We start from the raw sequence: 17,142 nt of genomic DNA on the forward strand, positions 1-17,142 counted from the left end.
CTTCTAGCAGGCACCCCACCTTCCACCCTCAGTAATCTTGAGCTCATCAAAAACTCTGCTGTCCATTTCCTAACTCACACCAAGCCCTATTCACACTTCACCCCTTTGCTCGCTGACCTACATGGACTCCCATTCTGGCAATGCCTCCATTTTAAAATTTCCATCCTTGCTTTCAAATCTTTGCAAGGCCTGGACGCTCCCTATTTCTGTGACCTCCTCCAGCCCAACAACTTTCTGAGTTACCTGCACTCCCCCAGTTCTGGCTTTTTGTGCATCCCCGATTTTCTTTGCTCCATTTCAGCTGCCAAGGCCCTAAGCTCTAGAATTCCCTCCCTAAACCTCTCTGTCTCATTACCTCTATCTCCTCCTTTAGGATGCTCCTTAAAACTTACCGCTTTGACCAAACTTTTGGTTGCTTGTACAAATATTTCTTTATGTGACTCAGTGCCAAATTTTGTTTGATAATCGCTCCTAGGAAGCATCTTGGGATGTTTGACTATGGTAAAGGTACTGTATAAATGCAAATTGTTGTTGTTTCTGTTCTGTGTCCTAGACTTGGGTGTACCGGGCACAATTTCAAAATTTGTGGATGACACAAAACTTGGAAGGATTGTGAACTGTGAGGATAGTGGTAAACTTCAAAAGGACATAGGCTGGTGGAATGAGCAGACAAGTGGCAGATGAAATTTAATGGCGAGAAGTGTGAAGTGATTAATTTTGGTAGGAAGAATGAAGAGAGGAAATATAAAATAAAGGTACAATTCTAAAGTGGGTGCAGGAGCAGAGGAATCTGCGGGTATACGTGCATAAATCATTGGAGGTGGCAGGGCGGGTTGAGAAAGCAGTTAATAAAGCATATAGATCCTGGGCTTTTAAATAGGGTCACAGGAAGTTATGATAAACCTGTATAAAACACTGGTACAGCCTCAACTGGAGTATTGTGTCCAGTTCTGGGCACCACACTTCAGGAAGGATGTGAAGGCATTAGAGAGGGTGCAGGAAAGATTCATGGCCTCCTTCTGTGCTGTAACCATTCTATGATTCTCTGATATGTTCCTGGCCTTCTGACATTCTCTTAATCCATGATGCCTTCAATTTAGGGAAAGCACCTTGTTATTATATTCTTATGTGCTGTGCTACATAGGTCGGTTTTTCAACATTGTAATTCTGGTATGGAGCCTTGCCCTCTGGTAGCACATATTTGAAATTCAGTTGTGTGCTGCGAATATGTTGCTGGCAGTAATGGTTAGAAAATCAGGCACAGTGCATAGCCAATTTCCAATATGCAGCTCCAGTGCTGAGGCTCCCCGTTGACCATATAACGTTGGAAAATTACCCCTTTACTCTAGACACAGTTTTTACTGACACAAAATACTATCTATTTTCTGTTTATTTAAGATAATCCTTGTCAGTTCATCGATGAATGATCGTGATCAGAGCCTCTTTGTGAGCACAGACGAGGGAGCCAACTTTCAAAAGCAGCAGATTTTCTTCTCTCTCGACGCGTTGGTTTTTCACCCAAAAGAAGAAGATAAATTGCTCGTGTACAGCAAGGAGAGTCGGGTAAGTGTGGCCGTACAATGAATCCTTTCTGCTCTAGTGCAAAAGCAGCACAAGCACTCACTAGGGTTACCATCTAGGATTGTCCTGGAGTCTCCAGAAATTAAAGATTAATCTCCAGGGCATTGCTGAAAGTATTAAAAATGTGTGGTTTTTTCCCCCCCATTTTCTTTAAACATTTTCATTTATCGGTTATAAAATATTGGCGATGTGAGTAAAAGGTTGTTTGATAGTCAAGAAGCATCCAATCAAATAATAAAGATTCTGTTTCTAAATTGGCCTGAGGAGTTGGTGCTCTGCAAGATTGGAAGTGCCTGGTGACCAGTGGTGGCAGTGTGGGGACTAGGTGATTGATGGCAAAAGGTCATGTGATGAAACCTCCAGGAATGTGTTCAACCAGAATGGGCAAACCTAACTCTCGACCCCTAGAGCTGGGAGCTCAGTGCCAAGTTACATGGGGGTGGGTGGAGAAAAGTGACAAATTAAACTTTTATTAAACAGCCAGAAGGAACTATAGTATTGAGAGTCCCATCGCTGCATGGAATCTTTATTTGTCTGCACTCTTGACGTGCTTACATTTATTGCAAAAAGATATTGTTTCCTAAGTTGAGAAGTTATAGCTTAGTTCCAGCACGGTGAACAGCCTTTTCTGTAAATTCTGCTTATTTATTGCCACTTAAGACAGTTTCTGTAGCAGCAGCTACCACAGGGTTCCTTTTGTACCAAAGTCTAATGTATTTACTTTAATTTAGTTTTCAGCTGCAAGCAAACGTCATTTTTTCTCAGCAGCAGATGCTGAGATGTGATGACACAGTCACGTCATTGCATGTTCCTCTTTTCTCAACAAATCTTTTGTTTTTAACTTACGCAGTGCTTGCTGAACAAAGGTTGTCATAGTGTGCATTACAGAAAACCTGAGTCTCCTGCTATTAATCCAATGAAATTCTCTGATACTCTGCTCCCACTGATCATTTGTGAGGCCCAGTGTGTGTGTGTGTAATGCCGCTGGAAGAGGGAGGAGGAGGGAGAGAAGGGTTCTGAGCAGGAGGCCATGTCCACCCAAGGTGTTCAGGGAGCAATTCTTCTCCCTGAACCTCAGCGAGGAACAATATGTGAGACGTTTGCGCTTCACTCGGAGGTCCTCACTGAAATCTGCCAACTTCTGCAGCCACAACTTCAACCTTAGAGCAGGGCAAGGACTCCATTGCCAGTGGCTGTGAAGGTGACTGTGGCTGTTAATGTTTATGCATTTGGCTCCTTCCAGGCTGTTGCTGGAGATATTAGCAATATCTCACAGTTTGCCATCCACTGTTGTCTAAGGGAGGCCACTGAGGCTCTTTATTCAAAGAGAGCTAAATTAATTTCATTCTCTCTACAGAGGGAAGCAAGAGTCAGCATGCAGCTTCGCTAGGATTGCAGGCTTGACCATGTTGTAGGGTGCCATTAATGACCTGCACTTTGTTTTGTGAGCATGGCATGCCAATTCTGCCATGTACTGAAACCCAAAGAGATTCCACTCCCTCAACGTCCAGGTGGTGTGTGACCATAGGCAACGAATCATGCAGGTCGATATCTGGCATCCTGGCCGCAGCCATTATGCCTTCATTCTGCAACAGTCCACTATGCCAGCTGCATTTTAGCCACCATGACAAACCAAAAGGTGGCTACTGGGCGACAGTAGCTACCCTCTGACAATATGGCTCATGACTGCAATTCACAACCCATGCACACAAGTGCAGCTTGCATACAATGAGAGTCATACTGCCAGATATAATATGATAAACTAGACCATTGATATGCTGAAACGATAATTCCACTGCCTGGACTACTCTGGAGGAGACTTGCAATATTCAGCTGAGTGGGTCTCAAGATTTGTGGATTGTATGCTGCACAATGCTGCACAATCATGCCATCATGTGGGGACAGTCCTTGCCACCAGATATCAGGCAAGAATCTGAGGAGCAGGAGCTTGAGTAGGAGGGGTAGAAGGAAGAGAAAGGAAGGTTGCAACCTAGACAGCCCCTTTCTGCCTGGGCTGTACATGAAGAATTCATTTGAGCGTGATACCAGTAACTGTAAACCCTTTCTGATGAAAGGTCACTGACCTGAAACGTTAACTCTGCTTCTCTCTCCACAGATGAGTTTTTCCAGCACTTTCTGTTTTTATTATTGCATACCCAATTCCCTATTCACCAACAATCCCACACTCCTTACCTTTCCACTGTCACTGACCTCTTAGTCATTGTCCACTTAGTCACAGTACAAAAATAAAAGACACCACAAAAAGAAATTCCATACCAAATTTATAAATGAAATCTTGTCGTATTGCATACAAAATTCAATAGTCACCCTGTGCATTCCCTTTGTACCTGCCTTCCATGTGCCTTTGCCTGTCCTAGTGCTCCTACGCAGTGCTACGTCAATGGCTACAATGGAGGAGAGTGCAGATGGCCTTGGAGGCCGACCTTGAGCAGCTCGGGCCAAGAAGATCTATCTTCAGACTGCACCATCTCACACGGGCAGCAGCAATCTAGGCTGGCTGGCAACAGGAAGGGTACAGATGAAGTGGAATTGGTGGGAGAACCAGTGCTGTCTTCCTGAGAGGACAGCAGGCTCCTGTTCCATGGAACCAATGGCACCTGGGGCAGTGCCTCAGCAATCCTCGTAATCTGTTGCAGGACGCTTTGAACACTGGATCCACAGCCATGATGGCAGCAGTCTGAGCTTACATGAGAACAGTCTAACTTGCATGGCAGCAAACTGACTTTGCATGATTTCAATCTGAGGCACTGGGTGGCTTCTGCTTGTGCTGCATTAGCAGCTGAGACATCGGCCATCAGCTGCTACATCATGGTAGGTCCACAAGTGTGCTGATGGAGTTGGCCCCCACTTCCGTGCTGGAAAAGGAGAGCTCCAAGCTCTTTGCAAAGCCCTCTGCCAAGTTGGTGCTGCACTCCTCCCTCCTCCATGCTCCTTGACATTGATCACAGTCTTTCTGGCACGCATCCCAATGTACCAAGCATTTTGATGTGTATGGACTTTAACCCCTTATAGGGACTAAACCAAATCAGGAGTGCATCCCTGTGAATCTCCCTTAATTAAGTTCAAACCAGACAAATTCTTATAGACACTTATTTTGGTCCAAAGAATTGAACCAGCTTTCCCTCAAAGAAAGAAAACTAACAGAGAATATTACCATCTTTCGGATAGCCTATTTTAAAATAATTATGGCTAAGTCATACATATCCCAGATATTATAAGGGTCTGGGAAACTCTTCTCAATACGTATCTCTCCACTTAAAGAGACACAGGGAGGGGGTTCTTGTAGTTGTATACAGAATACTACATGAAACGATTTATTAACTTTTATATATTTATTAAAGAATTTAACACACAACTCTTCTAAGTAGATAAGTATATCACAATATCAAATATTACTAAGAGATGTAACACATAATCTTATTTCTAACATAGAATCCAAAAGTTTAACCTTGCTAATGTCACAGCAAAATATCTTAGAATATCCATCAAAATTTAAAGTAAACGTTTACCTCAAATTCCCCGAGAAAGGCACAGGGTGAGAAGTATTGTTTGAGGAATTCAACACTTCTAATCTTTGCTTCAAAAACTCTCATGTTTCTACTGTTTCTAAGGTGCCTTATGACCTTTTAGCATATAAATGTTACCTTTCTGTGTGTTTTTTTCTTGCTTTCAAGATCCATATTTGGTAGTATGAAATCTCATGTTCTTGAAGTTGTGAGCATTTATCTGGTCAAAATGTTTATAATTGTGTTTACTTGACCTCTTGTTCCTATAAGTCCATTCCAATTATTGTTTTATTATCCTAATTGCCTTTTTTATGGTACCTTAAAGCAACCTTTTGAGCCAATCTGTCTGCATCAACAACCCCATAAACTAATTGAGCTGGATTTTTACCTTGGGCGGATGGGAATTCGCCACCGACGTAAAAGTTTAATTGGCTTTAATTGTTCCGAGGCGGGACTTCCACCTGCTTGAGGGAGGAGGTCCCGCCTCAGCGAGCTGTCGGCCAATCATCGGGCCGACAGCTCTTAGTCCCAGCAGCGCCACCGGGCGCGGTGGCTACTGCTGGGACTGCAGCCTAGCTGACCAGATGGAGACAGGAGTGAAGGTAAGTTGGGAATGCCTCACCAGGGAGATCGGTCCTTCCCTGGTGATGCTGGAGTGGTTGTTTGAGGGGGGGGGGCGGGGCGTCTTGGGTCCCGGGGGTGGGTTGGGAGGCGGGGGCGGCCCTCAATCGGGCACCCTATACCCAACTGCCATAGCCCACTCCCCGGGGCATGGAAAGGCTGGCAGTTATCGCTGGGCGGCCTTTCGAGTCCTCAGCAGGTCCATTTGCCATGGGTAAAATACCCGTGGAGGCAAACGAGGGTCCTTAACTGGCCACTTAAGGGTTTTGATTGGCCTCGGGCGGGGAGGCCGTTTCCCCCCCCCCCTCCACCCAGCCCGACTGCCGTAAAGTTGACTGGAGGTGGGAGCAGGCCGGGTAGGCCATGCCACCATCTGACCCACTGGGGCGGCATAAAATTCAGCACATTAAGTTTATTGCTACTTCATACTGATGTCACACAGGATATTTCAATGTGTGTGTTTATCTTCCAAGTCCCTGACAATAGAGACACAAATGGATTCCCCAACTTGTTTCTGGTTCATAACAGGGATCTTGAAAGAGCTTGAAATTTTTAACTCTACCTTCTTAAAGGGAATGTCAGTGAGTCTTGAAAACTAACCATTTATTCAGTCTTTAATTCTAGAAGGTATAATATATTAACTATATCTAAATGATACCTACTTAAGCCTATTATACCTATATACCATAACACGTACACCCATTAGCCGCCTTCTGTACCCTGGCTCATCAATATCCTCATCTGGGTCCTCGGCAGCAGAACCCGCTTGCGACCTCGCCCTTCAGCGAGCTGACACCTGTGCTATCCTTGCCCCCTACCCTGGCTGCAGCGCACTTGTGTCCAATGTGTCACCATGTACTGCCTCTAAGCTCTCCTCTAATATACGCACAGTATCTGAGTTGCCGGCTGCGAGTATGAAATCAAGTGACAATGTGTCTTCATTATCACTCTCTTCTTGGTGTTCATCCATTGCCTAGCCAGGTTGCACTTCTTAAGTATCTGAAATAAAAAAGACACAAGGGGTGGGGGGGTGGGGGGGGAGGCGGTGATGAGGAATGTAAGAGATGCAGGCTTACACATCTGCAACTTGAAAGTAAGAGAAGATTGTGGATGAGGTGGAAGTGGGATGTGAGAAAATGAAGATTTGGTATGAGGATACAGTCATCTTCAATGGTTTCAGTCCCACTGCTGGCCACGTTCTTGGCAACGGCTGTTCTGATAATGGCCAACACTGTCTCTTCCAAGGGGTCTTCGAGCATGCAGGCATGCCTCTTCCCCGTTGGTTAGTTCCTGCTGCTTTCGGTTGTGTGCCACCTTGTCCTGCAAGAGAAGGAAAGTATGTCAATGAGTGCAGTATATTTGGGTGATGTCATGGGTAAATAGCTGGCAGTGTGTGCAAGCTCTGATATGTGGGTATGAGGCTTACAGCAGTGCTGAGCGTGTGAAGGTGAGGTGAAGCTACGAATGTTCGGCATGAATGATGATTTGATACGGATTGCTGGTAGTTGAGTGAGGGGGGGTGTGATGATTTGAGCAGTGGATGAGGCTAGTCGTGGATATGTCACTTGAAGATGAATTCACTGATCTTGACCAGTTGTGTGAGGTCATTAAAATTCTTGTGACATCGCATCCAGGTCCTTGGGTCTAGATTCCTCAGCTTGACCTCCACAGCGGTCTGCACCAAATGCTTCTTCACCATGTGTCCGGAGGATCTCCTGACCCTCGATAGATACAAGACATCTCTCCTCCTTTCTCCCTCTTCTGCCAAGACCTCCAGTGCAGCGTTGAAAAACCTGGTTGCCCACTGTTTCCCATGTTCATCCATTCTGCTGTCTTTCCCAGGTCAGATGCAGTTCCCACAGGTCTCCCAGTACTGGCCACAATGCACCATCTCTTGAAGAGGTGCAGGGTAGCTTTCAAAAGTGCTAGCAAATCAATTTTGGGCCCTCTGCTGATATGTGCAGCCAACCAACATTGCACTTAGTACTGGCTACACAGAGAGATCATGTAAACAAGCAGGCAGCACAAAGACAGCTCCTTCCTGCATTATGTCCAACAGGCAATCCCCGTGTGCTTTTCTGCCGTTTCCAATTTAGCCCCAAAAGAGTCAGAGAACATTGACAAACACACATGTATTTGTGGCATTTTCTGAATGCAGGAGTCTCTGTTTTCATGGCAATTTTTTTCTCATAGCCAAATTTCCTGATCTTTCCTGGATGCACTGACTTGCTAGAGCACAGTTTCGCGGGCACCAGCTGCCCTCCAGTACTTTATCCAGGCAGGGTGAGGCGAGTGAGAATGTTAGTTTAATTGAATAAAGTGACTCCTGACAACGCAGTCCGGCGCCGGCATCATCAGAGCGCTCTCAGCTTTGCAGTTGTGCAGAACAGACTCTTGCTGTCAGTATGGTGCTGCACATGCGCAGCCTACATCAGCACCCAGCTTGCCGGGACTAATTTACACATGCATGCAAAAACATCATTCATCGCTCGTTGCTCCCGGCCTCGCCACTTCTCCCCACTAGGCTGCTTACCACCACCCCCCCCCCCCCCCCCCCCCCCCCCACCCCTGACCTGTGGGGCCTCGCTCACGGCCTTGCTGATTCCTCCCCTCTGCTCTGCTTCTGCTTCCCGTTCCCTCCTGCTTCTGCTCCCCGCACAGGGGAAGCGGGGAAGAGAGAGAGTGACAAGATAGGCAGGGGACGGGAGAGAGACTGCGAGCGGGAGAGAGTGGGGAGCAAGCGGCTGAGGAGGAAGAAGTGGCGAGGCCACGGATTCTGTTGAATTGCACACACAATCCCGCACATGCAGCTATCCAGGAAGTGCTGCCTTGGTCTGGTAGAGACTGGAGAGGTCCCAGTGTGTTTCACAAACTCAGTAATGCCCAAAGATTCCATTTCCAGCCAGATCCATTTAAAATTTTCATATTAAAACAAAATGTCCATTGGATTTAGGTTTATGAAACAACAGCTAGGCGAAAAACCAAACTAGTTGTTTTATATCGGCACAAAACCCATTGAAGTGATGCTGGTTCAAGTTGTGGATTTGGCTCTTATTATAACATAGAAGCAGCTCTCTGCTGAACACAAGCTTTATCAGTTCCAAATTCCAAAATGTTAGAAATCTGTTTTTAAAATGCTCCCTGGTTTAAAATTTGGGTTTGTGTCCTGAAATAATCATCAATAAAATTCATTAAACAACCTGTTGCGGGGAGCAGGAGCGGGGACCAGAAGCGGGAGGGAGCGGAGAGCAGTGGCAGAGTAGAGGGGAAGAAGCGGCGAGGGCATGAGCGAGGGCCCACAGGTTGTGGGGGGCGTGCGATGTGGGGAGCGATTGGAGCGTGCGGCCAAGGCGGGGAGCAAGCGGCGAGCGGACGGGTGTGGGAGGCAGCGGCGAAGAGAAGCGCAATGGCAAGAGGGAGCAGGGTACTGTTGGGGGTGGGATGGAGGCTGCGATTACAGCCACTTTGGTCATTTTGGTTTCATTTGTTTTCGTTTTTGTGATAAATTGAGCAGCGTCATCTTTGCTGTTGGCAGCTGCCAAAAATGTCACAGACAGTGACGTTTCAGTGCATGAGGCTTTATTTGCGCATGTGCAAGTACTGCACCACCTAGTGGTTGCGTTGTCAGCAAACACAGCCTTAATTGAAGGGGTTATCGCAGCTGCATCTGATCATTTGCTTACTTGATAACCCCAAACAGCATCACACATTGACCTCATTGGAACTCTGGGCATGTGTAAAATGGGCTGCTGATTCACTATGAACCTATTTCACCTTCCTAGCAAAGTTCAGTTTCATCCCCAGTGAGTCTTTGCATCATCTCATTCTGTACTGTCCTGGAAACTTTTTTTTTATTCATTCATGGGATGTGAGCATCACTGGGAAGGCCAGCCTTTATGGCCCATCCCCACTTGCCTTTGAGAAGTTGGTGGTGAGCTGCCTTCTTGAACTGTTGCAGTCTATGTGGTGTAGGTAGTACTGTTGGAGAGGGAGTTCCAGGATATTGACACAGTGACAGTGAAGGAAATGGCAATATATTTCCAAGTCAGGATGGTATGTGACTTGGAGAAGAACTGGCAGGTGGTGTTGCCATACATGTGCTGCCCTTGTTCTTCTATTTGGTAGAAGTTGTGAGTTTGGAAGGTGCTGTCGAAGGAGCCTTGGCGAGTTGTTGCAGTGCATTTTTAAAAATTCTTTCATGGGATGTCGCGTTGCTGGCAAGGCCAACATTTGTTGCCCATCCTTAATTGCCATTGAACTGAGTGGCTTGCTGGGTCATGTCAGAGGGCAGTTAAGAGTCAACCACATTGCTGTGTTTCTGGAGTCACATGTAGGCCAGACCAGGTAAGGACAGTAGATTTCCTTCCCTAAAGGACATTAGTGAACCAGATGGGTTTTTATGACAATCGACGATAGTTTCATGGCAGCATTACTAAGACTAGATTTCAATTCCAGATTTTTTTTCTTAAAAAATTGAATTTAAATTCCACCAGCTGCCATGGTGGGATTTGAACCTGTGTTCCCAGCGCATTAGCCTGGGTCTCTGGATTACTAAGCCAGTGACATTACCACTACACCACTATCTCTTGTACATAGTACACGCTGTGCGCCAGTGGTGGAAGGAGTGACTATTTAAGGTGGTGGATGGAGTGCCGATTAAGCAGGTTGCTTTGTTCTGAATAGTGTCGAGCTTCTTGAGTGTTGTTGGAGTTGCACCCATCCAGGCAAGTAGAGAGTATTCCAAAACACTCCTGACTTGTGCCTTGTAGATGGTGAGTTACTTGCTGCAGAATTCCCAGCCTCTCACTCGCTCTTGTAGCCACAGTATTTATGTGGTTGGTCCAGTTAATTACATTTCTGGTCAGTGGTGATCCCCAGAATGTTGATAGTGGGGGATTCAGCGATGGTAATGTCATTGAATGTCAAGCAGAGGTGGTTAGATTCTCTCGTTGGAGATGGTCATCGCCTGCCACTTGTATGGCACGAATGCTACTTGCAACTTATCAGCCCAAGCCTGAATGTTGTCCAGGTCCTGCTGCATGCTGCTATGAACTGCTTCAATGTCTGAGGAGCTGTTAATGGTACTGAACATTATGCAATCATCAGCTAACATCCCCACTTCTGACCTTATGATGGAGGGAAGGTCATTGATGAAGCCACTGAAGATGGTTGGGCCCAGGACAGTACCCTGACAAACTCCTGCAGTGATGTCCTGGGACTGAGATGATTGACCTCCAACAACCACAACCATCTTCCTTTGTACTAGGTATGACTCCAATCAGCAGAGAGTTTTCCCCGATTCCACTGACTTCAATTTTACTAGGGTGTCTTGATGCCACACTCGGTCAAATGTTGCCTTGATGTCAAGGGCAGTCACTCTTATCTAACCTCTGGAATTCAGCTCTTTGGTCCATGTTTGGATCAAGGCTGTAATAAGTTCTGAAGTTAAGTGGCCCTGTTCTGCAGGTGCAGGGAAGTGGAAATCTTCTCTCATGCTGCCTAAAATTTTAATCCAAAATTAGTAAACATTTAACTTTAACTTTGCTTGCTATATCATCCCTATTTCTCCCTGTTACCTTGTCTTTCCCATCTGGCCTGCAATTTTTATCACTTATCCTATCATTCCTAACTTATTTTCCATTTTTTTTTTAAAAAGGAAAATGTTTAAACTTGTTTCTTCTTTCCATTTCTTCATCATGTCTATTTTTGAGAGGCGAGCAAGGTTTTTTAAAAAGTATCTGTTTCTGAAAGATCTTTGAGACATTTATATGTCAATTATTGAAAAGGGCCTCTAAATAAGTCTAATCTGAAGCATCCAGTGGAGACTGGAAGTGCCGAAATCCATTTGTGGTATTTGAAGGTTTAAATTCCAATGTGCAAAATCAGAGGATAAAGAAATTGCATACAGGATGTATTTTGTTTGTACTTAAATGGAAGGACTAGAAATGATGATTCAATAAAGGCACTTCTGAGTGATTCCCCAAAGCCACATTTCCAGTGAGGAGTGATATTCGCAGGATGTGCATCATGAAAAATAGTGGGTAACGATCTTCAAAAAATGGTGGGGTGTACGTGCGAGATTTACTCGTGGAACTGCCGTGATATTTAGCGCGACGGCTCATTTACATGGCCGGGGCGGACTGCCCCCCGATGACGTGGAGGGGGCAGGCGCTCCGTCCCCGGCAACAGTATCTGGCGTCATTTTTAAAGGGCTTTAAGCCCTTCCAATTCATTTAAATTTTTAAAGTTATGGGAAGTATAAATTAAAAATGAAAAACTTCATTAAAGTTTCATTATTCTCTCCCACTCCCCCAATGACAAAACAAATTATTACTTGCCCTACCCCCACCAAAAAAACTTATCTTGCGGTCCCAACCTTCTGCCCCAACCCCCCAAAGTTTCTAAACTTTGAACGTTATCCCTTCCCATCACCCCCTAAACAAATCAAAAAGGTTTAACTCTGCTCCCCTCCCCCCACCCTGAAAACTTAACTCCTCCCCCCTCCTCACCAGTGTCCCGCTCTGGTCAGAGATCTGAAGGTATGGGAATCCCAGCAACTGGCTTGAATATGGCAGCGGGACGGCCAACAGGAGCAAGTAGGTCATTAATTTAAATATTAAACTCCTGCTCCCATTGCCGAGCGGCACGGGAGGGTGGGGGAGCACCACGAGGCCTCGCCCCTGGCAGTAATATGGTGCAGGGTCTTCCCGGCGTCGAGGCCTCTGGCGGGCCTTTCCCGAAGGCATTTTCCGGCCCCCTTGCCACGACCCCCAATGTCCGGGGGCCAGTAAAATTCGCCCAGTGTGTGTACAGCTTTGACTTCCCACAGTGCAATCTCTATGTATTTGTGATCACAAAATGCCCTAATTTTCCACCATTTGTGCTGTTCACTCATCCGAGTTCAACTTTGACAGTGACACTGTGGAACACAGAATATCAGACCACATTTGATAAAGAAGCCCTCACTGCCTTTCATGGGAAAAGTCTGTCTACAAAACCAGCAAGTGGATTAAAGCTAAAGGTGACACATGATACAAAGAGGAGCTCTCCGTGTCAAAGGACATATTAGTTTCAGTTATCAATATGTAGTGCACAGTACCAACATGTATTGTTATGCAATTATTTTATTGAAACCTGATAAAATAAATCTGTTCTGTTTTCCAGCTGTATTATTCTATTGACCTTGGAAAGAAATGGGAATTATTGCAGGAACGAGTGACAAAGGAGCGATTTTATTGGTGAGAATCACATTTTTTATCTGAAGATACAATTTCCTATTTCTTTGTGCGAAGACATTGAATATCCTGAAACATAGTATCTTATTCAGTGTATCTGAACACTCTATTGGAAGTAATCTGTGTTTCTTTGTTGCTGAATCCTTGAGATTTTATTTTCATGTAACATTTTACAAAATATATTATAATAGATAATGAGTACGTTACTCTGCTAAACTGAAATATGACCTAGTATGATTGAACTTCAAAGCAAATGGTACATAAGCACTTTTGTTTAACGCACATAATTCAGTTATAGAAGTCTGCTGTCTGTTGTTGTCTGTGATTGTGCCTACTGATGGAAAGGAATAAAGGGCAGACCTGATAGCTGAAATGGCCTATTTCTATAAACTTTATGACTGAAAATCTATGCATTTTCTGACATGCACTCGCAGTAATTTGGACAAGCATGTGGAGGAAGGATAATGAAGTTGGCTAGGACCTGGATATGACCTCTGCATTAACTTTCCACTTTGCTTGTTTGGGGTCCTCCCCAAATGTGGTCGCTTCCATGGGGTGGATGTCACTGGGTGGAGGGGACTGCCAGGATGGGAGTTTCTTCAGTACTGACCTGGGATTCGCTGGGCAATCATTGAGAGATCAGGTGACAGGAGATGGAGGGGCTTAGGTGTGATCCACATGAGGCTCAAGTAATATACTGGGCCTCGACAAAATGCTCCCAAAAATATATTCCTTTTGTTGCCCTTGTAAAAGTGCTTGAAATGTATAATGATTTAGGTGCCCGTTATTGGTACTCAAATCAGTTCAGTTTGGAGGATCCCAGCAGGTGCATCCCAATACTTAGACTGGGATGTTGGACCTGCAGATTTTCAGATTCCATGTTCTAAAAGCAACTGGTCCTTAATCAATTGAAACCATTTGCTCAGATTCTGTCAGGTTATTATAAAGGATAATACGAGCACAAGTGACCTTCCATGACTTAAATATCAGGATCTGATGAAAGTAAAGGCTTGTGATTCTTGGTTAGGGCTTCAGAAGGAATCTGAACCTCTAAACGCATTACTGCTTTTTTAACAAATTCTTACCTGTCATACATAGTGAATATAAGAGGATTATAATTTCATAAAGCAGAATGCATTATATACTATCTATATGATGTAATGGTGGACTATGTCTCCAGAAAGTGAAGTGTCTTTTTATAAAAGACACAGAAGTGTTGTATCTGTGAAATAACAGACCGGTTTTTACTGTTTATCCTTTTGGATAAAGGAAGGCAACATTTAGACTTTCCATTTGCAATAAATTATTCGGTCCCTCAGTATTAACTATTCAAAGAGTTTTTTTGCAGGTTTGCTGTGTAAAAGGCATTCTTGATAATTCTTTAGGTACAATCCATGTCCAACAAATGTTACAAACATAAAGAAAGATATTACACATAACAGGAGTGTGGATTTTCCGCAATTTTCATAGATCAAGCGGGAATTAAGTCCAGCAAGAGTGGCATCTGCTGGTTTTGCGTATACTTGACTTCACTGAATTTTCTGGGGTCAGACTTAATTATGCCTGCTGATCATGCTCATGGTGTGTAATATGCCAGCCATTGGGAGCTTGGCGTTTTGGAAATGTCTGACACTGCTGTTAGGAGTTAAAGGCTTACAGCAGCAGTTGAAAGGAGGGTGCTGTTTTCATCAATAAAAGCACAACTACTGTAAAATTTATTGCCACAATGGAGCAGAGGTGTCCATGAGCCCTTTGAATGGACAATGCATCAGTAGAACTGCTGCTGGGGAAAAGAGAATTAGAGGAGGATTGCCCTATTTGGCACTATCTGCACAGGTAAATTGAACTGAGTATATGGGCACAGGTGATGGTCATTGCTGATGTTATTTCAGGCTGAAAATGTAGGAGGAGTTTAGAGATCTCAGCCAAAATTCAAGTTGCCGGCATTAGTTTTTTTAGTTTTAGAGATACAGCACTGAAACAGGCCCTTCGGCCCACTGAGTCTGTGCCGACCATCAACCACCCATTTATACTAATCCTACACTAATCCCATATTCCTACCACATCCTCACCTGTCCCTATGTATTTCCCTACCACCTACCTATACTAGGGGCAATTTATAATGGCCAATTAACCTATCAACCTGCAAGTCTTTGGCATGTGGGAGGAAACCGGAGCACCCGGAGGAAACCCACGCAGACACGGGGAGAACTTGCAAACTCCACACAGGCAGTACCCAGAATTGAACCCGGGTCGCTGGAGCTGTGAGGCTGCGGTGCTAACCACTGTGCCGCCCTTATATTGACCTTATACCAAGCAGATTTGCCAAGTATGCATGCCGTAAAGGTTTTCCTTGCACTCAGACTACCTTAGAGTTGTTTGAATGCTTACCATGCATATTTATTCTGCACCACAGCACAAACCTGCCTAACAATTATAGAATCATATCAGGAAATTTTAACTCCCAAAACTGTTGGGTTTGGGTCATGTGGGCTGTGAAAATTTAAAAGAACTCAAACCCAAACCCAACCTTCCTTCCAACCTACCCATTTCCAGTTTTAACTGAGGCAGGATAGGGAACAGCCAACCAACCCAGTCCCAGGAGGTGGATTGTTTATTTAAATATTATAATGAGGCAGCAGGTCTCACATTTTATCTGTCTTCCAGGTTTATCCCCGGTTATACCCTACTGTCCACTCACCTGTGTGACCCTGGCAAGTTGCTGACAGCTCAGGAAATAGGTCTGCTGGCTGTTAAAACCAGAATCCTTGGTTAAAACACAACTTAATGAGCTATTTGACTATTTTAATTACTTACCTGACAGCTGCACGAGGATTCTCCACTCCCCTTCTAACCTGCCTGGGTGAAAGCCTCAAGTGGGTCGGATGATGTCAGGCTCCCAAGCCAATGTTACTTTCAGGGGGTTTAAGTCCTCGCACACACCCAAACCTACCTCTCCTTGCCTGGGAAAATTGTGCCCAATTTGCCTTTAACAAACCTGTGCTACCTGTCTCTTATTAACCCATGTTTTTCCAAGTGAGGTAGTTTTGGTGTCAAGTAATTTTTCCACTGACTGACTGACCTGCATTTACCAGGTGCATCCCTCTCTCATTTTTGAATATGAGTGTAACGTTTGTAATCCTCCAGTTCTCCAACACCATTCCCATATCCAAGGTGGATTGAAAGATTGTGGTCAGAGCTTCTGTTATCTCCACCCTAGCTTCCCTCAGCAACCTAGGATGCATCCCATCTGGACCAGATGACTTGTTTGACTGATAAAAATCTATTTAATACCACCTTTCTATCTATTTTTATCCTATCCAGTATCTCTAATCACTCCTCCTCTACTGTGACCTTAGCTTCATCCTCTTACTCATTCAGTACCTCAGTCATACCCTCTGCCTCCACAAGAAGATTCCCTTTTGTCCTTAATCGGCCCTACCATTGTTTAACTATCCTTTTACATCTTTGTAATTGATTTATGGGTTTCGTGTTATGTTACCTGCTAATTTTTTCTCATACTCATTCTTTGTCCTTCTTTGATGCACTTTCAATTTCCCCAGCACCCTCTGTATTTTACCTGGTTTTCTACATATTCTGATATTTTATTTTATTTTTTATTTTATTTAGAGATACAGCACTGAAACAGGCCCTTCGGCCCACCGAGTCTGTGCCGACCATCAACCACCCATTTATACTAACCCTACAGTAATCCCATATTCCCTACCACATTCCCTATACCTGCCTATATTGGTCATGAACTTCCTTTTTAAACTTTTTTCTGTTTCATTTTAACCTCTATTTCCTTTGTCATCCAGGGAGCTCCAGCTTTGGATGCCGTTTCTTTCCTCCTTATGGGAATATGCTTTGCTATACCCCAACTACCTCTACCTTGAAGTCCTCACATTTATCATTTTTTGGGCCAATCTTTGTTTCTAGTCCACCTGTGCGAGAGTCACTGAAAGTGTCTATCTTTCAGTTGAGTATTTCTACTTTTGATTGTTCTTTGTCCAATTCCGTAACTACTTTAAATCTATTACCCAGATGTTCTCCCACTGAAACACACTCAACTTACCCTAGAACTAGATCCAGCACTGTTTCATTCCTCATTGGGCTGGAAACATACTGATTAAAGAAGTTCTCTTCCACACATTTAGGAATTCTTCACCCTCCTTGCC

General features: G+C 44.5%; 1 protein-coding gene across 2 annotated transcripts in view; it reads left to right on the plus strand.

Moving 5' to 3' along the window:
- Positions 1 to 17,142, plus strand: part of sorcs2 (sortilin-related VPS10 domain containing receptor 2) — an 810,245-nt gene that overhangs the window by 550,975 nt on the left and 242,128 nt on the right. For both annotated transcript variants that reach the window (XM_068040075.1, XM_068040081.1), the window contains exons 4-5: positions 1,399 to 1,563; positions 12,894 to 12,967. In XM_068040075.1, coding sequence (XP_067896176.1) covers positions 1,399 to 1,563; positions 12,894 to 12,967 — 239 coding nt within the window. The remainder of the gene's footprint in view (positions 1 to 1,398; positions 1,564 to 12,893; positions 12,968 to 17,142) is intronic.

This window comes from Heterodontus francisci, chromosome 1 (assembly GCF_036365525.1).
Source record: "Heterodontus francisci isolate sHetFra1 chromosome 1, sHetFra1.hap1, whole genome shotgun sequence".
NCBI lineage: Eukaryota > Metazoa > Chordata > Chondrichthyes > Heterodontiformes > Heterodontidae > Heterodontus > Heterodontus francisci.